The sequence below is a fragment of the Anarhichas minor genome, unplaced genomic scaffold (assembly GCF_050575085.1).
Source record: "Anarhichas minor isolate MPS153535 unplaced genomic scaffold, ASM5057508v1 ptg000029l, whole genome shotgun sequence".
NCBI classification, from domain to species: Eukaryota; Metazoa; Chordata; class Actinopteri; order Perciformes; family Anarhichadidae; genus Anarhichas; species Anarhichas minor.
The window spans coordinates 1,241,677-1,268,137 of record NW_027466475.1 but is presented as its reverse complement, the minus strand read 5'-3'; the positions used below and the strand labels follow the sequence as shown (position 1 = coordinate 1,268,137).

The following is a 26,461-nucleotide window of genomic DNA, read 5'->3' as shown; positions in this document are numbered from 1 at the left end:
CGACACAAACGCACACAAGGTGGATTCAGTCCCTCGTATAGACACACAAATAGCTCCGTGGGAAGGCAAGTACGTCAGGATTTGACAGCTTCCTCTCTCTCTCTCTCTCTCTCTCTCACTTAGACAGTACACAAACACTACATACACACACAGTACACAATGGTATGTCATGCATGCACACTCACATTAAGCCATAAGTTCAGACCCAAGGTGTGTGTGTGAATGTGCTGGATCGCTTTAAGGCACAATACAGGAGGAGGACTTATGGAAGGGTTTGAGAGAATTGATGATTTTTGATGATACTTTAAGAAAGGATACTGGATGCCTCGAGCAGCCACATGAATGATGTGTGTTGTCTGTCAGAAGCAAATGCGAAACTATTTTGACGTTGTTGTACAGCTAAAAACTCAACAACTTTGTATAACTTAAAGGTCCGACTGGCGTCAGCCTCTTCATCTTTTTGAGCGACTCTACTGCATTGACGTCAAAGGGGATGCCAAAGCAGACTCTTCCAGAAAATATATGTGCTAAACTTTTGCCAAACTGTATAACGCAACGTCATCTGATGAGGTGCTTTTATTACTGAACCCGATTACCATTTTTACCATTTCTGATTACAGTTTGTGATTATAATTCATCCAAGACTGCAGATTGTGACCTGAAATATGTCTGGTATTGTATTGTATTTCTAACTTGTGTAAAAGCTGCATTGTCGTCCAAGTCGCCCCTTTTCATAAATTACATTGATATCTATGTACACCGTCAGTGGGAAATCAGCATTCATTCATTCTAGTTTCAGGGGAAAATCATTTTAATCTTGTAAAGCTTGAAAAACAACTCTCATAAATTGAAAATTGCCTGAGCTCAATAATCCATCGCAGCAAACATGAAGCACTAATTTCTATTTGTCAAAGTTTCTGTTTCATCGTTATTTCATTGTGCTCTTGTTGAGCATTTTTATCATCGGTGTGGATAAAGTAACGCTCTGCTCAGTGCCACAGGGAGAAATGAAAGGAAACGATCCCACAGAGAGAGAGAGAGACAGAGACAGAGACAGACAGAGAGAGAGCATGAGCTTTATATTCCTGTATAACTTTGTATTTTAAGCTACAACCCACTACGTTTGGCTACTCAGATAAAAGTAGGTTGAGCTGAAGGATGTTTGCATTGTGACATTGAAACATGTTCTCCATGTTCTTCATCAAGCGGACATATTCTGGAGGACTACGTCCACTTCTTATATACAGACAATGAGGAGAACACACAAAACATGTGGTGTAACTTTTTGTAGGATATCATACGGACCGTTGTGTGAGGATGCGTTGATTGTTGTCACAGTGCGGTTGGGAGGTTTGGTTGCATCGTACCTGAACAGAAACCTAATCAGTCTATACCGGCCACCCATGCTGTAACAGGATTTATTTTTCCATTAATGTAGAATTAACATCTTAGTCAGTGAGCTTGACAGTTGTTGGTATTCTTAAATTGTTGTGAGAGATAGGCTAGCTGTCGTGTGTTCTCCCCTTTTTCCCAGTTTATGCTAAGCTAGGCTAATAGCCTCCATGCATAGCACTTAAACATGAAAGTTTTCTAGCTTTAAAACTGAAAAACTCATCCACATCTTTCCCCTCACCCTTTTATCCAACCTTGTCTAGTGAAGCTGTTTTCCAGACAAAGCATTCAATTAGAAGTGTAATCGTTAAAGAATATCAAACTCATTACCAGGCGTCAATTACCGAACGTAACATGTTTACATTTTCCTCTCCAATCTATACAATGCAATGCTAATTGAACATTTAATTCCAGCTTCTTCAATTGCAATCTGGGTATTGTAAAGTGTCACTCGTTGTTAGCTAATTATTGCCTCTTGGGAAATTATAAAAATCTAATAGAATGAGTTTAGCCTGAGCTCATTTCGCATATATTCAGTTAAAACCAATCTATCCTCACCGCTGGAAACTGGTGATTTGAGAGAAACTCTTTTCCTAAGTTGACACGCACACACACACACACACATTCATCCATCCACACACACACAGACACAAACTACGACAACTTTGTTCGTGTGTCTGTGTTTCATAATAGTCCATTTAGTGTGCAGTAAAATACAAATTAGCTGAGATGAAGAGACAGACCCACTGGGGTTCAGAGCTAAAATGCAGTCATAAAACTCACACACACGCACACACACACACACACACACACACACACACACACACACACAGTGTGTCAATGAAGACGTTTAACTGATATATCACTGAGTCTTTCCACAGCAATATTCAATTTTCTCCTATAAGCGCTTCTCTCTGACTGTGTGCGTGTGCGTGTGTGTGTGTGTGTGTGTGTGTGTGTGTGTGTGTGTGTGTGTGTGTGTGTGTGAAAGATGCTGAAAGTAAAAAAAAAATGCAAAATAAGTGAGGCGGAAACCATTTGACAGATGTTCTATGGTTTTTTGCATTGCCGAGAGACAGACAGGAGGTGGAGAGAGGAGAGAGGTCACAGAGGTAATTAATTGCTCATTTTCACTCCTCGGAGTAAAGAAAAAAAAAAGAAGAAGAGATGATTCCGCATCTCTCCTTTGAACACAGACATTGTGAGAAAAGCAAAGAAGTGTCATCAGAGTAATTCCGGGGTTTAAATTGCAGAGAGCTGGAGGGGAAGACTCCTGACATTCCCATCAGAGTGCCAGCTAAGAAAAGAGCTGCTGCTCGCAGGTTTCAGTTTCTGTGTTTCGAAGTCACTGCTGGTGTCTTCATGCATATGTTGCTCTCAGATAACAGCTGGAATGCCTCCATCTGTAATTGTAGTCTGGTGGCCTGCAGAGAGAAGACAGAAATGTCAGCAGGACTCGACGGCAAATTGCCAGAGCAGCTCTTTTTTCCAGCCTGTTCTTTTTTATTTGTGTGTGTGTGCTCATAGAGAGTGTGTTTGGGTTTATTCGCTGTTTATTTTCACATTTAATGACGTGTTTTTGTGTGTATTTGTTGTGTGAGAAAGCAGCAGGGAGTGGGCTTATTCCGTTGATTTGGGACAGTATCAAGGGGGACAGAATTGTTGCCCTAAATACGCTGGACGTTTTTTATAGGATGCGTCCAGAGCAGAGAGTATAAGTAAGCATTTAGTCTGCAACAGTCAGAGCAAGTGAGCTACTTTGTAATATCAACAAAGACGCCTTCTGGTGGGTGGGAGGGTATGGTGGATGGGTCCATCCAACCGGACTTTCAACCAGTAGACCGGCGTTTGACACCACGTTGTGGTTTTATGGTCGTGGTAAAAGTGTTAGTGGCAGTTTTCTACTAATCAATATCATTTTGTGACAATATCACGAACTGCCGTGGGACTGTGTTGCTTATTTACATGGGTTGTCTTGTTTATTTACATCGACGTAAAAGAAAACTAGAAGCGAGCGGTTAAAATCACTGTGTAGGATAATATTAGTAGCTTTGACTGTAAAGACACTTTGGCAGTCGTCATTGTTTTCAACCCTTTTTACTGAGATTGTAATACTTTCAACCAACAAATTATTTTTCCATCAGAATAATTTAAAAGATGTTTATATTTCTACACATAGCAGCTTTAAAACCTGCAATAAGCAGCAGACACAGAGCAACATCAGCATTTATTTCAGCTTGTGTTGCTGGCTAACTCTCCACCAACCCCTGATTGTCCGTCTGCTGTTTGGTGCTGAGCAGGTAGCGTACAATTGGTCTTTATTTTGTCCAAAACCTGCATCCTGCTGTGACTGGAAACCTCACGGTTGAACTAAAACTGTAAAGTTGCAGGCTGTAAAACCAAAATAATTAGTTAAAAGACGCTAAAGCAATGCTCTCGAATGTGTTGGTTAATAACCTGCTTGCTATAAATATGATTATGGACCCAGGATTAGTGCAGAAGTGTCCATCCAGGCATCATTATCATCTCAGACCTTCTAGCTCAGCAATGAACTTCCTTGTCTTTGACTATTTTTCTTCTCGAACAGATCAATAAAGAGTTGTCTGTGTAATTTCCAGGCCTTTATCCCAGCGATGTTAAAAACAGTGGCGCAATGGAGTTCGACGGCTCAATTTGTTTGCAGCAAACAGGTGACAACCGCCTGCCTGCACATACAGACCTACGCTGGTCTGCTGGAGCCACAATTGATCACTGGGCAATGCAGTGGGGAGCCATCTTGCCCACGCTGCTAATACTCCACATTTATTGCTTTAAGATAAACTGGACTTCTTAAATCGTGTAAAATAAATTATGTACACCACTTAATAATAATGATACATTTTATTTCTGTAGCACTTTAAAAGGTACTCAAAGGCACTTTATATGGTAGAGATAGAAACAATAAAAACAATAAAAATATAAACAAGGCAGAGAGAAGACATTATAAGAAACAAAACAAAAACATGCATAACTAGCATCGCAGGTTAAAAGCAGATTTAAATAGGTGAGCTTTAAGTGTTGATTGATTTTCTGAGGTTTTGAGGCAGCTATGGAGGAGGCCCTGTAAATGTACATGATCAGAAGATGCTAAAGAACAGGCCTACAGTATTTAATGTGTGGGAACAAATCCACGGTTACTTTGTGGGTTCACACTGTGACAAACTCCAGGTGAGAAACCGGTTGAATCATTGAGAGGAGAAAAGAAGCAGAGTGTCCAAAAGATAAAAAGGGTTGCTGCTGTGAAAATAACCCAGTTTGACTTTGCACCAACTCATCCCCTCCCTCCCTCACACACACACACACACACACACACACACACACACACACACACACACACACAAGTGTGTCACCCTGTCACCCAGACTCATTTAAAACATATCGATACTCTTGTCATGTCACAACCCAGCAGCCGTGACTCACCGCCTACTTAACTTTGGCGTCGCAAAACTCTGGCTGAAAAAAAAGCAAAACCGCATTTAAAAAAACCCGATCTCTCTTCTTTCGCCTTGAATTCACATCGATTTTTTTTTTCTTTCTTAGACGTTTGCTGTTTGACTGATCAAGGGGAGATTGAACGCCTCCCTGAGTGGCAAAGCCTCTCCGTTGTCTCCACTCCCATATCTCTCCTGTGGCTCTCCTCCTAGCCCTTCACTTTCTCCATCTCTCTCTCTCTCTCTCTCTCTCTCTCTCTCGCCACAAAACACCCGTTATCATCACAAAGATTAAATCTCTCAGATAGCGGAGGGTGATGAGATGGGACAGGACGCAAACACACACAGAGTGGAAAAGGCCTCATTTTGTGTCCCGGCACTATGAATGCAATGATGAGGGAGAATCAAGAGACATATCTCGCACTCTGTTTTTAGTTCTTGGTATGCTTTACCTCACAGAGCTGTTTTTTGACATTACCAACACACTGTGTGTGTGTGTGTGTGTGTGTGTGTGTGTGTGTGTGTTTGTGTATGTGTGTGCGTGTGCGTGCATCCATCCCTCTCATTCCTCTGCTATTACCACTAACTACTCGAGGCCACAGTAGTTCAGGTATTGATTTTTTCTCCTTGTTCATTCTGTCTCTCTGTCCCACTCCCTTCAAAGGGTGTGTGTGTGTGTGTGTGTGTGTGTGTGAGTGTGTGTGAGTGTGTGTTTGTGTGTGCATGCGCTCTCATACATTTTTTCTTTCACAGAAGTGGTTCTTTCTGAGGACCAATTTCAGTTTCAGAGGTGTTTTCTGTTCTCGTAAGCGGCCCCTACTCTGTGCAATCACAATAAAGTCAATCTTGAGTCCGTTTATGTCAATGAGGGTCCTCACAAGTGTAGGAATACAAAATGAGCGTGTGTGAATTTGTCCTTATCTCTGCATTGTGTTACTGTTGCACTGCCAACAACTGGTCACCAATCTCAATTAATCTCTCCTTAATGCGTGTATGCACTGGAGGAAAAAAAGGCCCCTTCACAAATAAGGAATACAAGGTGTTCCTGCTTGTAATAAGTAAAACTAATCAGTCAATGAAACACTTGGTAAGATTTCTTGAAATATGATGTAATATCAAGGCCTTTCAAGATAAAAACAGATCTTGAAATTAGCATTTTGAGTTATATTTCAATAGTATTGGAAGTGTCATTATAACTGTGATGCACAGCAGTATTTGTTCACTTAGCAAGATATTTAAGGTGCATTGTCTTGAAACAAGTCCCTAAATCTCACTGAAATGTTACTTGTTAAGTGATTGTGTCTTATATTTAGTGTTCAGAGATATATTGACAAGTGATTAGATCGATATACTTGGAAAGATTTAGCATTTTTGCAGTGTGAATGAAGTGGGTAAGATAGTGTAGACGTGATGTCAAGTCACCTTTATTTATAGCGCACATTTAAAAACAACCAAAGTGCTTCATGAAAAGATTAAATAAAAACACCGACATGAATAAGAGAATATAAGTAAATTTATAAAAGGATAGGATAACTGATGAAATCACAACACAAACACAGCATTGCACAAAAACAAATAAGTGTAGTCCGACGTGCCTTATTTTTCCAAATGCAATTACATAAAATGTCCATCGGATGGCGGCAGAGGGCTGCAGATACATTTCTTATTTCAGTGAAGGTCGTTGTCATTATATAAAACACAGCAAACACGCTTAAAATGTCCTTTAATGTTGGATTATATCTTTATTATCTTTAAGGCATATTAAGCTTTTAACAAAGTCCAACAAAGTCCTTCTCATCAAAGTCCTTTTACCTGACAGAATGATATTTTATTTTCCATTATTTATTTTAACTATTACTGCTGGTCCGTGAATTAACTGCCTTTTCCATAAAGCAAAACGCAAACAGCATATAATATGATTTTCAATTCAGGATATTTATTACAGTCTGTTATTAGTATATGTAGTACCGTGTCTGTCCTCAGGGGGGCAGTAAAGGGCGCGAGACCCTACTCTGTTGCACACTAAAACAGAAGAACAAGAAGAAGCTTCAACGGCTGTGGAGGGAAATTAGAACAGCCTGTTTAGTGTAAACATTCCTGAATGCGTAACGTTTTGAGTTAATGTAACACATTGTGGACGTTATTCAACCGTCACATTATTCCTCAAAGACAAACGAAAGGTTTGTATCACACTACTGTCGCTGTCATAGTGTTTTAAAGGAACATTTACGAACTAAGTACCTTTACTAACCGTTGAATTTATAGCGTAAAGCTAAATGCTTTACGCTAAATGCGCTTAGTAGCTAGCGTTAGATTCTTTGTATGCCGAATGTCCCAGTGGTTTGTATTTGTTGTAAGTTTCTCATTTAAGGCTGCAAAGTGAATTCTGTCTGCACGAGGTAGGTACATGTTGACTAGTTTAATGTAGTTTTTTAAATGGAGTTTGGAGCTTTCATTTAACGCTACAAAAGATGGACAAAGAAGACGTAATTTATTTCTTGGTATTCTTTCAATGCACTTGGAAGCTTGTCAAATGTTTGACTCACAGAAAAGAAAAGAAACTACCTTTGCTTTGTACTTTACTGTCACTCTCACTCTCACTTAGTCTTGCTCTTTCCTCCTTGCTTTGTTTTAGGAAAGTAATGAGTGGAGAGGAATCCGGAAGAGGCTCATGGAGGGGTGGGAGAGGAGGAGGCCGCGGTGGCAGGGGTAGTGATGGATGGAGAGGAAGAGGAGGAGGAGGTAGCGGTGGATGGAGAGGAGGAGGAGGAGGATGGAGGAGTCGACCATGGAGAGGTGGATCAGCAGGTGGAGGAGGGTGGAGAGGTGGAGGTGGTGCTGCTGGAGGAGGATCAGGAAACCACACCCTCAGCAGCCAGAGAGGTGAGTGTGATTTTCTTTTCCATTTCACAAATCCAGTAATCAACTTTTAAAGGACTAGTGTATTTTTTATGTAGATCTACGGTATTTATTTTTACTGACAGCTTCTTAAATAAGGAGGCGCTCTTGTTCGCTGCATAACAGGAGAAAATGTGAGAAAAACATAAAATGAGATGAGGACATATGGAATAATATCTTGTTCTTACAACGTTTTATTGAATGAACATGAGAAGCTGCAACAACATGTGTCATAATTTATCCTAACTGCGTGTTCCTCTTCAGTCCTTTGTCAGGCTACTCTAGACGTACTGTGTCCGTACAAAGGATGGACCCTGTACTTCACAGAAGGTAGGTGTCTGTGTACGGCTCTGTTTCACATGATGATAGTGCTTGATGCTGTGGACACATATAATGGTCGTGACCATGTGGCTCTTCTGTGTCTGGGATACGTCTTAATATTTTCTTTTTTTCATGTGCAGGCTTCATAGAGAGCTCACCCAGTGTGGAGAAGATCAAAGTGTTTGAGAAATATTTCTCTTCCAAGATTCAACTGTATGACAAAGTCAGTCTGCTACCGTAACTCTCTATTTAATAAACTGACCATTAAAGTTATTTTTTCTCAATGTAGTCTTTTTATTTTTGTAGTCTTTTTATTTTATTTTCACTTTTTGTCCTGCTTTATAAATGTTTCCCGTGTCAGTTAAAAGCTGAATTATTGTGTGTTTGACCACAGGATGAGATTGAGCGTCAAGGCAGTGTTCTGGTGGATTATGCAGACTTGACTGGAGACCAAAGCGTGCGTGGAGCACTTCCTGATCTGACCACAGAGCTGAAGGAACAGCCAGAGACGATACTCAACTGTTTGGGTTTGGCCATTCACCAGGTACACACACACACACACAGTTACTACACACATACATGTCATCTGCAAGTTACAACGTATACATACAATCTATGTGCATAGTATATTAAGTACTCTTGGCATCTTATCCTTCAAATTATCTGTCACATTAACATTGTTTAAAATGTAAAAGCTAGAGAACTGTGGTCGGTTGCACAGCACACGTTAAGTTACAATTGAGGTTTACTTAAAATAGAATCTGTTGCACACCCTTAGGTCTTCCCCCTAAGGTGTCCTTAAAATGTTCATGTAGGTATTTAAGGTTTTCTCTTATCTTGGTCTTGGACTTAGGAATCCCTTAAGGTTAGTTGAACCGCATCATGGTTTATAGACGGTTTACAGCGATAAACAAAGAATACGAACGCACCCTGAGAGGACTCTGAGAACTGAGGAACCCAACAGATACACGACAGAGAACGTAGTGCACTTCTTTAATGTTGCCGGCTTCCCAAAAGTGTGTGGGGTTAGAGGGCGAAACAACATCAATATGTACAATACCTCCAACACAGAGTGATCAAATACCTGACTGATTGTGTGTGTGTGTGTGTCCAGGTGTTGACTGTAGATTTGGAGAAGCAGGCTGCTGAGCTGCATGGTGAAGAGCTTCCTGTCGCTACACCGATCATCAACATCCCTCACATCAGCGCGAGGTAGTGCACTCACACACTCAGTCGTTTCCCTCGACTTGACACCCGCACAACCGCCGACCACGACTGAGCATGACTTCATTCGTGTAACTCGTCCACAGGCTGTATAACTATGAACCGCTGACTGCGCTGCGGACGTTGCGAGCCAGTGTGTTCGGGCGGCTGGTGTGTGTGAGGGGAACGGTGGTCAGACTGAGCAATATCAGACCTATGTGCACCAGGATGGCCTTCAGGTGTCTGGGCAGCTCGCACATGCAGTCTCTGCCTCTGCAGCAGGGGAAATACGCTACACCCACCAAGGTATGAGCACACACGCATTCAGCTCTCTTTTTCCTGCAACACCTCTTCTTTACTCTCAGGTTTCCATAGCATACACACATAACCGTCTTTGACACCATTACTTACATTCATTTTGTACTTCTAATGTGTGCATACGTGTCTTTTCTCAATAAGTGCCTCCAGCCTGATTGTCGCAGTCGTTCCTTCGCTCCGATCCGGAACTCCCCTCTTACTCACACTGTAGACTTCCAGATCATCAAGTAAGTACATCATGTGCCTTTAACTGATCAGCAGTGAAAAACTGTGGCAAGACTTCGCAGATTTAAATCTTTTATATTAAAATTAAGATCAGAAAGATCTCTGATCAGAAATATTAAGCAGGGCAGACATTGGTTGAAATACATCAGATATAAGTTTGACTCGCACAACGTACGTCATCACCAGTGTCACAAAATCTTTTCGTAGAATATTGCGAGAAACGCATTCTAATATAAAAAAAACAAACCTGAGTCACCATTTACATACTTCATTTTACATTACTTTGCCTTTGTGTGCTCCTCCAGGGTGCAGGAGTTAATGGGCGGAGAGCAGAGGGAGACTGGACGAATCCCGCGCTCCGTGGAGTGTCACCTGACCTCCGACCTCTGTGACAGCTGCGTCCCTGGAGACGCAGTCACTGTGACCGGCATAGTCAGAGTGACCAACGATGGTACAAAACACACTGACACACACACACACGTTCTTAAGTTTGAGGTTAAGTTTGGAGTAAGCTTTTGCCTTTTAGTAGTGGTTAGTTAAATGTAAAAATCTATTTCTGTATATACAGTATAAACTATAAACCTGTCACAGTGGCTACAAACAAGCCTCTCACATAACACTCTGATTTTCTGTATGGAGGAACGTCCCGGGGGAACAAGGATCAGTGTATGTTCCTCCTCTACATTGAAGCCACTTCAGTCAGCAACACCAAAGGTACTGACGCTTTCGTGTTAGCACTTTAGTTATACAGAGTTGTTAAATGTTAAATTTTTTATTTTTTTTTAACAGAGCAATACGGTGTTATTTCTTCTTCTTTTTCTTCTTAAGGTCACAGGTCCAAGTCAGGTCAGGGGTCAGGAGGGTGTCTTGAAGATCGTTCTGGAGGGGAGGAGTTCAGTCTGAAGGAGCTGTATGCCATCCAGGAGATCCAGTCACAGCCGGACCTGCTGAGACTTATAGTACAGTAAGATCTTTATTAACCACAATATGTTTACTGGTTTCCCATTCTTCATCTTAAATATCAACTTGTACTTTTATGTCTCTCAGGTCTTTGTGTCCCGTCATCTACGGCCACCAGGTGAGATGTGCGGTGCGCTGCACTTCTAACAAGATTAAGAACCACAACAGCATTTTCATCAGAGGTTACAAAGGGATATTTGTTGAGTTCAGGCTAACATCGTGTGTTCTTGTGTGTCCCAAGCTGGTGAAAGCTGCTTTGTCCTTGGTGTTGTTTGGAGGCAGACAGAAACACACAGACAAGAACAGCGTCCCAGTCAGAGGAGACCCTCACATCCTGATGGTGGGAGACCCGGGACTGGGGAAGAGTCAGATGTTGCAGGTAACGCAGAAAACCCACTAAACACTTTAAATGGAGCAGTTATACCTGGCAGAGATTAGTAAAAACAGAGGTAACAATGTTATTTTGTTACTCTTTAGGTGAGGTTGTAATGCCCGTTTCAGTGTGTACATGTAATCATAATACTTGTATATTCTTTGTGCCCTGTGTGTAGGCAGTGTGTAATGTGGCTCCCAGAGGAATCTATGTGTGTGGCAACAGCACAAGCACCACAGGTAAATAATCTTAAAGTGCTACTGTAAAGTTATGCAGGAGGTGATTACTCTCTGGACAGTTTTTCAGATCTGTTGCAACATAATCAAGTTTGGAATTACATTTTTAATGTTTGCTTTTATAGGACTAACCGTGAGTTTATCCCGAGAGTCAGGAACCGGGGATTTTGCTCTCGAGGCCGGAGCCTTGGTTCTGGCTGACCAAGGTAGGAAAGAGAGTGGAAGAATTGCTGGCGCACAATTTACTATTTTAATAATCGATAACAATTGGCCCCAGAAATCCAGTATCGGTCAGGCTCCTGTTTGAAGTCATCTCTCCCTAAATATTGTGCCCAACTTAAAAATAACCTTGAAGTGAAATCTGAGAAATCACCAGAATTGGAGATCCATGCTTTCTCTCACTCCAGCTTGTTTCTGTTTTTTTTTTTTTTTTTCTCTCTCTCTATCTCATTGTCTTCTTCTCTTGGCCTCATTCTCTTTTGGTCCTCTTCCTCTGTCTGTTCTCTTTAGGCCTGTGCTGCATTGATGAGTTTGATAAGCTGGGCCACCAACAGCAGGCTCTGCTAGAAGCCATGGAGCAGCAGACTGTGAGTCTGGCTAAGGCCGGAATCGTGTCCTCTCTGCCTGCCAGGACGTCCGTCGTAGCTGCTGCGAACCCCATTGGAGGACATTACAACAGAGGCAAGACAGTTTCTGAAAATCTGAAGTAAGTAAGCTCAACGGCCAGTAAGTTAATTGAGTGCTGGAGGATTTTACCGTATATATCTGTGTAAATATACAATAGTTTACTCGTATTTACAGTTGTGCATTATTGACTTTAGAATGGGCTCAGCGCTTCTCTCTCGATTCGATGTCGTCTTCCTCCTCCTGGACATCCCAGATGAGTCGCATGACCGCCACCTGTCAGAGTACATCATGGCGAACAGGGCAGGAAAAGGCAGAACCAGCAGTGCCGTAGTGACCAGGGCCAACAATGAATTAGAGACCTCCATCCTGCTGGATCACTCGGACATGCCGCTGTCTGAACGTCTGCAGGTGAAAACAAATGGGACATACTCAAAGTGTACAGTGATATCCGTCAAGAATAATTAGCATTCATGTAATGTACGTGTATCTGTGTCAAGGTCCCCGCAGGTGAAACCGTCGACCCCATCCCGGTGTCTTTGTTAAGGAAGTATATCAGCTACGCTCGTCAGTACGTCCACCCCTCGCTCTCTCCCGAAGCAGCAAAGACTCTTCAGACCTTCTACCTGTCACTGCGCTCTCAGGCTCACTCTGCTGATTCCACACCCATCACCACACGACAACTGGAGTCTTTAATCCGACTGACTGAGGTAGGTGTCTTTATGTGTTCACCCAACAACATGTCATGGATTAAGACACTCGACAACCCTTTTTCTGCCTTAGATTCAGGCTTGTTGAACAAAAGGAACCAGTTTCTCTTTTATTGTCACAGTACTACCTTTGTTGGTTTTTGTGCAGGCAAGAGCCAGACTGGAGCTCAGAGAGACGGCTACCAACAGTGATGCTGAAGATGTGGTGGAGATCATGAAACACAGGTGACACTACAGGAGTCTTTGTTTGCAACTAACACATTTACATTGTAGATTAATACTCTCATTATCTTTTTAGAACAAATCTAATATCGTTTGGTCTTCGTTTTAAAGACCTTTTACACACTATGGGGCGTATCATTTTTCTAAATTGTTGTTTTTGTCCCGAGTACTTTGCATTGAATCATGAATAATTGATATCGCTGCATCTCTTCTTCAAATAGCTTGTTTTGTCCGAACAGCCATCCAACACTTAAAGATATTCAGTTTACTATCACATAAGACAAACACGCATCAAGTCCTGTAGTTCCAGAAGCTCGAAGCAGGTAGTATTTGGGATATACGATTAATTAATTATCAAAATATTTCAGCTCTGGTGTGTGTGTGTCACTTACCTTAAATGGTAAATTTAAGAGATTTAGGGAGAGGAAACATGGATTTACAGCGGTAACAGTTGTACATCTAAATATGTCTGTCAAGTTCCATTATGTTCCCTGCAGCATGATAAATGGCTGTTGTTTTCTTAATTCTAGCACACTGCAATATACTCCTACAAAACCATTACAGATCTGATAACTGTGAACAGAACAGAAAATCAAGATCATATTCTGCCATTGAATTATCTGTTTTGGAATGAAAATTTCTCTCTCTCCCTGTGTGTGTGTGTGTGTGTGTGTGTGTGTGTGTGATTTTATTTTTCAGTCTGGCTGATACGTATTCAGATGGTCTGGGCAATCTGGACTTTGAGCGCTCTCAGCTCGGATCAGGCATGAGTCAGCGGAGCGCTGCAAAGCGACTGGTCAACGCACTGCACCTGCACGCTCAGAGGACCAATCAGACGCAGTTTGACCTACAGACGCTTCGATCTGTGGCCAACAAAATGAACATCAAGGTGAAAGCTCTTAGATGCACAGAAATGCTCACGCACTTGATAAAAACGGTCAAGTTAACGTGATTTACAAACATGAGAGCCACAAACGCATTCCATGTCATTTTTCTATACAATCTGTGAGAAATTAGCTAGTTATTGAATCGTATGCATGCTGGATGATCTATTCAGTCATTGGTTGACTCCTTCCAGGTGATGGATTTTGAAGGTCTTGTGAGTTCCCTGAATGAACAAGGTTTCCTGCTGAAGAAAGGAGCCAAGCTGTACCAGCTGCAGACCGTCTGATCGCTGACAACACACCACACACCTGCTCCTTCCTGCTGACAAGGATGAATGAACAGCGTCTCTTTTTATAGAAAAGGGGGAAGTCATAACCAGACCACTGTCACCAAACCACCAACCAGCCGAGTACTGTGTAACCTTTTTGAGGAGACTCTAACGACCACAACAACTCACAATGACGGGACGGATCAGCTGTCGACTCAAACCTCACAGGCGGCATCTCTCTACTGGACGTTTCCTAAATGAACACAAACTTCCTGCTGAAAAGAGGAACTGAGATCAACTGACTCCAGTACTCACACATCTCTGCTGAACTAGTCTGAATCTATTCTCACACAAAAAGCTTCAAATTCAACATGGTGTTATTTATCCTACTTGTGATTTGGTTGTACATGCATCAGTTAAGTGCGACTACAAATGTTACTCAAGCTACTTCAAGCAAATCTAATCTAGTGTCAAAGATACTAGTATCTTAGTAAAGATATATAAACTATCTGGTTTTAAACTAGTGTACTCAGTCAGGTACACCTTGCTTTCAGTGTACATGTATTACACAGTACATGGTTACTGATTGTAGCTGAATTTAGTTTTTCTAATATTTCAAAGTAAGGTCAGTCTTTGACAATGTGCTGAATGTCTGAGAGAAGACGAGATATATTTATATTCGATAAATGATAAATAGATTACTATAATATTAAAGTACATTTATGTTTTCCACACAGGTGACTTTGTTCTAGAAATACTTTTTGACTACAGTTCGAAATTACTGTATTTTAGGAGTAATTGTTTTAATGTACATAAAATGACGTGTTGATATAAGTATACATTCTCTGTGTTTAGTAGCCTGATAGAGGTAGGTGTTTGCACAGTTGCTTCCAGTGTGTCATCACTTTGTAGAGCTGTTTCTGTGTTATGCTGCTCTCAGCAATAGAAGTGGAACCACGCTGCTCGATGCATTCATCCACTGGGATTGTCTCTCAAACACGGAACAATTACAGAGCAAGTATCCAAAATCGTAGCCCATTTAAACATTTTATACCATCAATGCCTGAAGCAGGAAGCTTGTCCGAGATTAAGCTTTTGATGCTGCGTTCATATTACCTTCCCTACCTGTTATGCAGATCTGTTTTGATGCAGTATTAAGCTGTCATTATATTGTTACCACATTTTAAAATGTTCTCAAGAGTCCAGTATTGATCGCACTATAGTATGTTGATCTAAAAACCTGCAAATGTGCACTATTGGCTTCTCATTTTTGTCTTTAAGCTTTCTCAAATGCTCTTTATTGTCCCCAGTTTCTGTTTACTTTTTGTATGGTGTGCACTTTATTAGTAAATATTAAACATTTGGTTAATAAATTATTTTATTGTCCTGTTAAAATCAGCATTTTGTTGTTTTTACATTATTGACAGTGATTCAAATGCTTCTAGTTTTCAATTTAAATACCAGAATACATTAAATATTTACTTTTTTATTATCAGTCTAAGAATTATTAACTATGGTGTCATTTTATCAAAGTATTCTTATATGGTGCTTTTCTTTTGCTGGTATAAAAACTGATCTGTCTGAACTAAAAGATAATTTATTTTCAAAATAAGAGTCTTGGTGAGTTTACGACTTCCTGTGCGGTGTCACTTTACGGCAACATGGCAGCCTGCTGTCTCGAGCTATGATCCCGTCGGCTCTTTGACCGTTACAGGCTGAAACTTCGTCATGAAGACGGTAACGGACCGCACGAGACCAGACTGTCGTTAACGGAGGGCTCGTGAAGATAATGATGATGCGTTTTGGGAAGATTTCCGGGCCGTTGTGCCGCAACGCAGCTAATGTTCGCTGTCTGGTGTCTGCGCGCGGTGCGTCATGGCGGCACAGATACACACCTGTCACCGACTACACACCTATGAAACAGTCCCCGGTTTGCGACTCGTGGCTCTGCAGAGTCAAGGGTACGGACAACCGCGTCGCGTGCTGGAGTGGGATCCTCCTCCAGCAGCTTAACGCGACACCTTGGCACGCGCAAGGAACCGTGCTGCTGCCCCGGGGAGGTCACGAGAGGTCGGTGGCACGGTTCCGGTCTCTGCTGCTGTCCCCGAGTGCCCGTGGGCTTTGCAGCGGTAAGACCAAGGAGACACCGGAGAGCTCTCCAGTGGAGGAGCTCAATGAAGCCGGGGATTCGGTACCGGGAGAAGGGCTCTTCAAGTTCAAAGAGCTGGTGAGTACAGTAACTGTAAACATGTGAAGTGTGTTCAGTAATATAGATCTTCAGATCATTAGCAGTACAACAATGTAATACTACTAGTAAATGTACAAGTACGGCCTGTATTCAGAAATATAAGTATCTAAATGTACTCGGCATAATGTACTCCATGCGCTCATTGTGCAGAAGAATGTATTATCATTATAATATAACTATATTTAAGTACATCATAGGATTGTTACTGATGCATGCTTGTAGAGGCACAGCTTGACAGATTTATAACAATGCACTTGTGTGTAAAATATATACAAGAAGTAACAGGAAGCTGTCAAATAGATGAAGTACATTATTACATTTAGAAATGCGCTTCAGGAGAAGCATAAAGAAGGACAAATGGATCAAGTTCAGCAGTACAAAGGTGTACAGTATACAGAGCTAGTCTGATAGGATGGGCTGAGTAATCAGCTAGTCGCACATAGCAAGTCAGGAGAAATTACAGTACAGAAATGTGAAAGATATAAGAACACAAGAAGTGTATTTTTAGCCCCTAAATTGTAAAAGAAAATCATAAATGTGTTTGTTTTGTTGTTTTAGTAATTAGCTGATATGTCATTATCAGACTTTTGTAACACAAATATCAATATTGGCCTCAAAAACTTTTTTTTTGTTCTCATCTTTCTGCGTTTTGACTCATCGATCTTCATTTTAGTTGAAGATGAGGACGAACAGAAGCACTCTCTTTGTACCAAACTTTAGGTTTAGTCTGATTTACCTGCTGTGTTGATGTTACTAAATGTCTCTCCTAACAGCATCACATCTGTTGTTGTTTTTCTTTGCAGTATGAGAACCCGTGGACAATCCCCAACTTCTTGTGTGTGAGTCGGATTCTGCTGGCTCCATTCTTGGGTCACCTGATCATCCAACAGCACTTTCACCTCAGCCTGGCTCTGTTCACACTGGCCGGAGCGACCGACGTGGTAATGCAGATACACACACACACACACACACACACACAACGGTCTCCAAAATGATGTTGATTTACTAGTTTGTTAAAATGTCTCCATCTCGTTCTGTGTCTCTCAGTTGGACGGTTACATTGCCAGAACGTGGCCGACTCAAAAGTCTGCGCTGGGCAGCGCTCTCGACCCATTGGCTGACAAGATTCTCATCAGTTTTTTATATGTCAGTCTCACCTATGCTGAACTCATACCAGGTATTGTATTCTTAATGTCAGTATGGAAGAAAATGATGGAATAGAAGTGTTTTTCCATTTACTTGCAGTGTGTATTACGTGATTATTTATCGTGTTTCTTCTGTTTTAGCTCTGCTGACCGCTCTAGTGATTTCCAGAGACATCGGTTTGATAGCTGCGGTCTTCTGGGTCAGATACAAGACTGTACCTCCACCGGTGAGACACCTTACATTTCACTCTAAACACACTTTGACTGAAGTAAGGGTAATGTACTCTGGATTATAATGTTCGCTAGCTGAGGAATAATATGAATGTCTCTTTTTCCTCCAGGTGACCCTGAGCAAGTTTTTTAACCCCTGCTACACCACAGCACAGCTGAAGCCCACACTCTTCAGCAAGGTGAAGCACCCCCACCCCTTGAGTCCATAATACTTGGCCTGTTAAACTCTGTTATGCAAAAACTAACACATTAAAATTCACTGTCAAAATGTTCCTTTACGGCTCCACCATGAATTCTGCATGAATTATTGTGATACCTGGAGAGAATGGTGGCTGGCAGGAGCTTCTTAGCTGCCAAAAAGTGTTGTTTTGTTCTTGGAACCAGCCAAGAGACGTGTCACATGCACAACAGGTTTTCCCAAAAAATAATTTGCCAAACTTCATTTGTTAGAGAAGCAGGTAGTCTGTGTATGTGGGAGGGTTTTGTATATAATTATGATCTGACTTTGTGTATGTTCTTGTTAGGTGAACACGGCCATACAGCTCCTTCTGGTTGCATCCTCTCTGGCTGCTCCAGTCTTCCAGTATACAGACAGCGTCCTGCTGCAGTGCTTATGGTAAACCACACACACTACACTGTTTTACATATAGTAATATACTGTATTACTATACTATTATATCATCTATCATATACTATTACATATGCATTCAAATGCAGGTCTCATCCAGTTGACTTTAATATCTATAATGTCCGTTATTTTCAAGTGTCGTGGTTACAACAGAACAATGTTTAATCTCTGTGAAGCACATAAACGCTGTTTGTTCCAGCAGAGTGTTCAGGTTCGGAGCGTTAACTCATTTCTGTCTCCAGCTCAGAGAGATGTGGAGAGGAGCTCCGGCTCAGGACAAACATTTGATTGTGTCACAGTAACCTACATTTTTATACAAATTCAGCAGATTGTTGAAATAAAACAGGCATCAGTATTTTATTTTTTTATTTTTCATGGGAGGTTTACGACAAAACCATAAAGCCTCTGAAACCAACTTGTAGCGTGAGCATCTACTTAAACTATAGTGAGCTTCTACATACAAGTTAATAGGAAACTAAATATTATCATTATAAACTCAAATAATAAAAACTTGGTGAAAATGATGCTGTAGACATTTAAAATAAACTAAATTGACCAATAAGCTGACCAGGTGTCTGAATTACAGTTTGTGTTGTATTATATTGCAGGTATGTAACAGCGGTGACGACAGCAGCCTCAGGCTACAGCTACTGGCACTACGGCCGCAAAACTGTCAAGGTGCTAAACACCAGATCACCATAACAAGCGCACGAGAAAACACCCAGAAAGCATTGCAAAAAGCACCGAACGGTTCCGGTGGAGACACTGAGCGGCCGTGGCAAAAGTCGGACAGATGGACGATTCGCCAGGAGCTGTGAAACCAAGTAGTTGTGACAGTCATGGCAATGACACACGGTAACCAACCATGGCCGCAGATGGTCTACTGCAACACTACAGCAGCGCTGCCACTGGACCGGCTGTGGACTAGAGACACCTGCACACAGATAGAAACTGCAATCACAAATAGACCTTACACACACACACACACACACACTCTCAAACATACATGTCAAGTATATGTTAAGTAATCTGGCAAAAGCTTCTATTTTTTCTTAGTTTTTCAATCAAGAGGTTGCAACATCAACATGATTGTCATTTTTGTAAACCAATGATTTCTGATTAAAACAGAAAATCTGCTTCTGTGTGTGTTTGTGCATGTGACTGCAGACGCATGTTTAATCTCACGAGACACAAATCTGACGGTCTGTCCATCCGATCAGCGACCAGAGGATTAAAATATGGGAATAAAGATGTGATGACGCGCTACCAGCACGCCGTCTTGGTCCGGATCTAAAGCAAATTATCCTTATTTAGTAGAGCGGAATCAATTATACTATTAATATATTAATACATTAATAGAAGATTTACCCTTGTGTAAATTTTAAATAATTCAAAGTATTTTTCTCACAGAAAAAATCCTAAAATTGACTCCTTCAGTGTGAGAATTTGCTTCTTTTATCTGTTTAATATCACTGTAAATATCTAAAATCTTTGTTTTGGATTATTGGGAAACCGAGGATCGTTTTTTCATTATTTTCAGACATGAGACTAAACAGATTATTCAATGGTGAAATACTCTGATTACTCTGGGATTTAGATTGTGTTGCCTCCGTGCCGGTTGAGGCCGGAGGTGTTGTGTTTTCAGGTTGTCTTTACGTTTATGCATTTTGCCAAATCTCGTCAACACAATATCTCAGGTCTGGAGGGAATTTCTTAAACAATGGCAAAAAAATGTCCATTTGGATTTAAGGATGAACTGATGAGGTGGTTAAAGGTCACTGTGAGAGGATCAAGTGATGACATTTTGGACAGATGTGGAAGTAAACGGCATACAAGCGTGAGGCGGTAATTCCAGTTTATACAGTCAAACCTCTAAAGATATTCAATTTAAAATAATACATCACACCTGAGCTAGCTAGCCAGCTACAAATGTTTTAACATTAGTTTTAAATAAAAGACTTAAAACAAGTATGTCCATTTTCTCTCCTTGTTCCAGCACCGCTGCGTTCACTCAGGTGCAGCTCTCGTACCTGAATCCTCTGCTTGTTTCCCTGCTCACTGTTACGATAAGACAAAAGAACCACAAATGCCTCAACGCTCCTTTTCAAGTTCTTCCAGTCTGGAGATCAATGAGCCCGATAAGCCCGAGGTTATTTTAGAGGCACAAGCTACACCTGGAGTTCAGTCGCTGATTGTATCCGACTCCGCCGCTTGTTTTTCCCCCTCCAGAAGAAAAACTAGTGCGACGAGGGAAACCGTCGCTGCGTGACCTTTTTCAACTCTCCCACTTATTTCCTGCACCACTTGGTGTTTTGCGGTTTCATTGCTGACCGCGTGCCGATGACTGCCAGGCGTGTGCGAGTTGTTATGTCGTGGCCTTGTGTGGGATGGCTGCTCATTATCTCCTCGACGAATCATTTAAAAAGTCTCGTTCTAAAATGAGATATCCATCACTGGGAACAAATTGATACCTACGCTCATTAAATGAGTGCATAGAGAAGTTCTGATGCTTTTTATTAGCTTTCGTGAGATGGTTACTTCAGTCCATATTTTGAGAACACAGATTGGAAGTGTGTGTAATTTGGAAGCTCAGGATGATGCCCCACAGGCTTCTCAGGGAGTGTTTGGGGAAAGCGGTTAATTAGCGGTGCCTCGGAGATGAGAGCTTAAAATAAATCCAACCGCTCTTTTGTTTTGGAGCTCTTCGTGGTGAACTTGTGCTTTACCAGGCCGCATGGACGACAGGTATCGACAGCTTTTATTCCTTTTGTGATTTAGATTATATAAGATTGATGCATGAATTGAAGCTGGAACATATCAACTTTAGTCCAGAGCACAAGATGTGGTAATATTCAGTCTCATGGCTTTAGCAGAGACTTTTTAGTCAAAATAAATTGTTGAATTTAACATGCTTAGATTCGTGCAGATTTGATCCGTGACTTCATATTTGTTTTGGTCACTTCTGAAAGTCATGAGTCGTTCTTCAGAACTTCCTTCATATTCTAAAATCACATCAGCTCTTGTAATCATGAGTCCATCAGCCAAACACTGCTCTGTTGATGTACATGTTATTTTCCGGTCATGTTCAAGAAGAACTACTGCCCTCGTCTCAGGAAATGACTCTCACTCTCTCCTCATATTTCAGTAGATTGAATGTAAAATGGAAGGGTTTTGTTCCCTGATCTATTTTGGGGGTCCTGAGTCCTCTCACTTATGCTAAAGCTGCACATTATTATTATTATTATTTGGTAGAGCAGAAACAATTATGCCATTAATATGTGCAGCAATTTTACCAGCATGTCATTTTGAGATTCATACAAAGCATTTTTCTTGCAATAAATGCTTAAAATCGACTTGTTCCGGCTCCTTCAGTGCGATGTTTTTTTGTGATTGATATCACTATAAATATCTAATATCTTTGTGTTTTGACTGTCGGTGGGACATTTGAAGAACTCGCCGTGGGGTCTGAGAAACTGAGGACCGTTTTTTATTATTTTTAACAAGAAAATAAACATCAGCTGCAGCTCTGTTATTGATTAGTCTGGGATTTAGATGATCTTGCCTCCACACCGGTGATAGCTGCAGCTGGAGGCATTATGTCACGAGTCAGCAGAAGACCAAACCTACATTTCAGTGTTGCTCATATGCAGCATTTAACGTACAGTAAAATAACAATCGAACCTGCCGAGTTTCATTAAAACCACTTTAAAGTATCAATTAAATAAATAAATACTTAATACAACCACACACCAGAGGACGGAGATGCAACTAAAATGTATGTAGACATTTGTAGTGGACTTTATTTTGATTTAGCTAAATTATCAAAGCTCACTCGCGCTGAATGTGATTTAAGTCTTGTTCCTCGTCGGTGCCCTTTGACCCTGCTGAGAACAGGAAGCCACTGTGAGGCCTTTCTCAACCACTAGATGGAAGAACCACATAGAAACTCTTTAGATGGTTTCATATCGATTACCTCATCGCCGTTTATGTTGAATTTATTCATAAAACATTACCAGTATTAAGGTTTCTCTGTGGTCACAGCTTCATAATAATAATAACTTTATTTATAAAGTTCTTTCCATACAAGAAATGTAGCTCAAAGTGCGTTATAAAAGTCAAATGCAACACATTTAAACAAGGTAAATATACAAAAAACTAGGCATAAAATGTCAGTAAATTATAAAATATATAAGTGAAGTAATAAAAAAAACAGACCATCAAGGATAAAGCAAATAAGAGTTTGTTAAAAAAACTAATTATATATATATTGAATATAAACCAGATTAAATAAATATGTTTATTTAGCTGTGGTTTGTTCATAAAACAGTAATTAATACTTTACAACAAAATAATTCTTACTGTAGTTATTAATGTCTCTGCTGCTGCAGTGTTTTGTTAAACCAGTGTGACTGCATGAACCTCAAATGTATGTGGTTAAAAAGGAGCAGCTAACTTTTAAATAATCGTAGTTTTCTCATTGAGGTTTTTGTTGTTGTTCCAAACGCCATCAAGAGACTTTTTTCCCCCCCAAGACATCAATACAATTGATTTGCTTGTCATGAAAATGTTCATATTTAAAGGTATTGATTATGTGTGCAAACTATCAGCTTCTGGCGGTTTGAGAGAAACGGTTGTGGTGTCAGTGAATGTCCCGGAACGTGTTTTATTGACTTACTGAAATGCTTCAAAACTGCAATCTAGTGAGAGAAGCTGCAGGCAAGCGTGCCACAAAGAGCCTGCAGAGAGAAAACATGACATATGATCGTGCATTTCTGTCTATAACGTGCTTCGATGGCTTGTCTTGTGTTGTGTTGCTGACTCTTCGTTGGTCCTCTGTTATTGTGTAACTTGATTGTGCTTTAAAAAAAAAGATTTAGACCTCCAGACACCGTCCTCGTTTTGAGACCATGAGGCCAGTTTACAGTAACCCGGTGATACAGATGATTTAGTGATGGAGGCGAGAGCAGCCAAATGTGCCTTCACACTTCACAGCCCGGCTCTCCAGAACCCACAGACAGGCTGAATCACACTAACAAGGACAAACTCTGGATCTGTACGCTCCTGTCAGCACGGCCCTCCGGCTACCGTTCACTGCTGCAGTCCATCGTGCATCATGTGAGAGAATCCCGTCTCCTCCAGAGCTGAAGTAAGCTTGGCTCTGCTCAGCAGCGTCTCAGGGGAATTTCAAATGGAAATGCCAAAGCCGGCATATATACCTTTATTTCCATTTACAACTCAAAAAGCTGTCTCTACGTTTCTCCAATTCACTTGTTATACATTCGGAAACCCATTATCTTGTTGCTGAAACCAAAACAATCTGTACACTGTTGGTCGCTTTATTTTGTTACAACACTCTCCTCAAAAACATCTTACCTGATTAGAGAGCATAACTTTGAAATGGTTAATGGTTTTTGGTCCGACACATATGTGAACTCTGCTATAAAACCTTTCCGAGCGCAGTCAGTCTATTTCAGCCCTATGTTGATACACAGCAACACAGATTGGGGATCATCAAAATCCTTAGAGTCCGTCCTGTGGGGGACCATGAATGTTTTAGGAAAATTTCCTAAGAACCCATCCAGTGTTTGAGGAGATACTTCACTCTGGACCAAAGAGATCAGCAGCAACATGTCTTTTTAAGGTTTTATACGGACTGTAGCTTCAGGAGAAAGTAGGGAGCCCTTAAACTGTTTCCAAAAGACATCAGAACATTCAGGACAAGACTGCAATTAACAGAAGGATGCTGCTGCCACAACATCCGGGTGCACTTGACACGTCTGGTGTGCTACAACCAGTAAACATGTCGGCATTTCTCCAGTTGCTACGCAGCTCTGTGGGATCGCTGCCTTTTTTTAAACGTGTGCGCAGCTCCGGGGTGTGACTGACTCTCTGAGCCATACTTCATCTCAAACTTGACTGGTCACACACACACACACACACACACACAGCTGCACCAATACAAATCCATATGGGTCCTATAGCCATGCACACACACACACATGCACACTTGCGTCTTTTCTGGTCCTGAAATAGCTCTCAGCCTCCCACTCTCCCTTATATAAGCTCCCAGCACGGAGATCTGCTGGTGAAGACTGGGGTGTGTTCAAGTGTGTGTGTGTGTGTGTGTGTGTGTGTGTGTGTGTGTTAGTGCATGTGCCAGTTTATGTGTGTGCCTCTGTCTGTGTGAGTGCCAGTGTGTGGGCAGTAGGAGTGTCTTACATCTTGTGTGTGTGTGTTTCTGTCAGCAGGTTTCTGCTGGTTATGCAGTGTGCGGCAATTTGGAAAAACAAAAATGTTCGTTTTTATGCAACAATCTTATTTTTTGTAGATTTGGCCATCGTCATCCTCACCATGCCGCTGAGATTCTGTGACATCAGTCTGTCAGGGTGAGCAACACATTCAGTCAGACGGAGATTCAGGTTGTGGAACAAACCCGACCCGGACGATGTGGAGATATGATATCGATATATTAGCCAGTTATCTAAACCAAATAGTTAAGAATTGAAAATGAATGTTAGCCGTTAAATTTAAAAACTCAGCTCCAGTTATTCTGCTGGTCAAAATCAGAACTGCAGAGTTGAAGTGTAATTGTGCACATATTTATTTATTTATTTATTCTTTTAGAATAAATTGGACATTGGGATGATTTTTGCTTTTTATTAAAAGCTATTAAATACAAATGTTGAAAGCGTGAGGAAATAAAAAACTTATGAAAATCAGTTTTAAACAATCTGCACTTTTTTAAAATTAACTTTTGAAAAGAGTTATTCTTAATTACATGATTAAACTGGGATTTAATATACTGTTGTGCAACCTGTGTTGTCTAAACACTTGTTGCTTGTCCTAATTGACATAAGACCCACTCGTGATATTCAGTCTGAAGTCATGAATGGAGAAAAGGAATCCACAGGATGAATCTCTGTCCCCAAAAAGTGCCATAAATGGCGGTGTATGTTTTCTCCATTCTTTGGTCTTTCTGAATGCAAATTGAGCAGAAAGATCCTGAACTAATTCCATTTGAGACCAAACCTCCCGCCCCTTCTGTCGGAGCTCCTCATCCCACCGAGGTGCAGCACAGAGCACCTTAACTGCTCTTTTGTGCTGACAGCCGTAGAACTGTTGAATGCTTCCCCGGTGCTCACTGAGGCGAAGCGTCTGCTGGGTGTATGTGAACAAATCCTTACCTGGACCAAACAGCATTTGTACTGTTTTTATTTGGTAAAAGCAAAATCCCACTGTTGTCTAATCATGGTCTGATGACAGGTCATGCATTCATCTTTCGGTGTAGCGCCAGGTTTGTATTCAACAATTCATTTTCAGGATATTTGCCAATAACTTTGGCAGTGGCACTGAGTAACAGTGTCAGGTATGAACAGTATCATGGCAACATGAGTCTCTGCACGTGTCTCTTTATGCATTAAAGTGTGAGTGTGTAGGAGGCTGCAGGCTGGTAAAGTGGGCCTTGCAAGAGTGTACATCAAATACGCGATGTGTTGTGTTTGTATCGAAGGCCGTGTGTAGATTGCAGGGTCACACCGTGGCATCGGCAGAAGTGCTGCACGTTCTTGTGAAAGTGTATATGTGGAAATCAATATTCTCCTGCATAAGAGTGCGTGGGCTCGTGTGTCGAGGAGGACAGCTATGTGTTTGGTAAGTAGGGTTGTGTGTTTAAAGATAATCATTTAAAGCGTGGGTCCATTTTTATAAAATCATGTTTTTATATCACACTATATCTTACCAGTGGTGTTCCTTATGTATCCAAATAAATCCAGTTTCAAACTTGCTCAATCAACATTATGAGATAGCAAGTAAAACATTTTGACTTATTATCTCATAATCGTCATCCGTGTGATATCACTGAGGATGCTTCTGAGCATCTTATTGCATTTGCTGTTCTGCGAACACTTGACAACCTGTTTCACTGAGATTGATTTACAGACTCCACAGCTTCTTGTTAAACACAACACGCAGTGGCAGATATTACAGACGGTCGTGTCCTTAAATGTCCTCATTCCCTCTGAATCACCATACTCTCCTTCTAAACCATGTCCTCTTATTTACTGGACTCTTCGTGCACTAAAACTGCCAATTTCTGAATGAGTAT

General features: G+C 41.1%; 2 protein-coding genes across 2 annotated transcripts; both read left to right on the top strand.

The window, feature by feature from the left end:
* Nucleotides 1-7,533: 7,533 nt before the first annotated feature.
* mcm8 (minichromosome maintenance 8 homologous recombination repair factor) lies at nucleotides 7,534-15,497 on the top strand. The gene is made up of 21 exons (XM_076104159.1): nucleotides 7,534-7,541; nucleotides 7,594-7,745; nucleotides 8,025-8,090; nucleotides 8,222-8,304; nucleotides 8,476-8,625; nucleotides 9,196-9,293; nucleotides 9,392-9,590; nucleotides 9,744-9,829; nucleotides 10,133-10,278; nucleotides 10,467-10,541; nucleotides 10,656-10,791; nucleotides 10,875-10,905; nucleotides 11,029-11,166; nucleotides 11,339-11,399; nucleotides 11,522-11,602; nucleotides 11,907-12,102; nucleotides 12,218-12,431; nucleotides 12,521-12,730; nucleotides 12,879-12,955; nucleotides 13,652-13,841; nucleotides 14,031-15,497. Exons 1-21 carry the CDS (start codon nucleotides 7,534-7,536, stop codon nucleotides 14,121-14,123), a joined length of 2,490 nt encoding a protein of 829 aa, XP_075960274.1. The 3' UTR covers nucleotides 14,124-15,497.
* Nucleotides 15,498-15,755: 258 nt separating this feature from the next.
* Nucleotides 15,756-19,493, top strand: crls1 (cardiolipin synthase 1). The gene is made up of 7 exons (XM_076104184.1): nucleotides 15,756-16,332; nucleotides 17,157-17,294; nucleotides 17,401-17,530; nucleotides 17,640-17,725; nucleotides 17,840-17,908; nucleotides 18,254-18,345; nucleotides 18,966-19,493. The coding sequence occupies exons 1-7, from the start codon at nucleotides 15,895-15,897 to the stop codon at nucleotides 19,057-19,059; spliced, it is 1,047 nt and encodes a 348-aa protein (XP_075960299.1). The 5' UTR covers nucleotides 15,756-15,894; the 3' UTR covers nucleotides 19,060-19,493.
* Nucleotides 19,494-26,461: the final 6,968 nt, after the last annotated feature.

Excerpts from the sequence above, each read along its gene's own strand:
- mcm8 (XM_076104159.1), top strand. Across the intron at positions 8,626-9,195 it reads TGGGTTTGGCCATTCACCAG|GTGTTGACTGTAGATTTGGA; the intron begins GTACACACACAC and ends GTGTGTGTCCAG. Across the intron at positions 13,842-14,030 it reads CCAACAAAATGAACATCAAG|GTGATGGATTTTGAAGGTCT; the intron begins GTGAAAGCTCTT and ends GACTCCTTCCAG.
- crls1 (XM_076104184.1), top strand. The coding sequence starts at position 15,895 with ATGATGATGCGTTTTGGGAAGATTTCCGGGCCGTTGTGCCGCAACGCA. Across the intron at positions 17,531-17,639 it reads CTATGCTGAACTCATACCAG|CTCTGCTGACCGCTCTAGTG; the intron begins GTATTGTATTCT and ends CTTCTGTTTTAG. Across the intron at positions 17,726-17,839 it reads ACAAGACTGTACCTCCACCG|GTGACCCTGAGCAAGTTTTT; the intron begins GTGAGACACCTT and ends TTTTTCCTCCAG.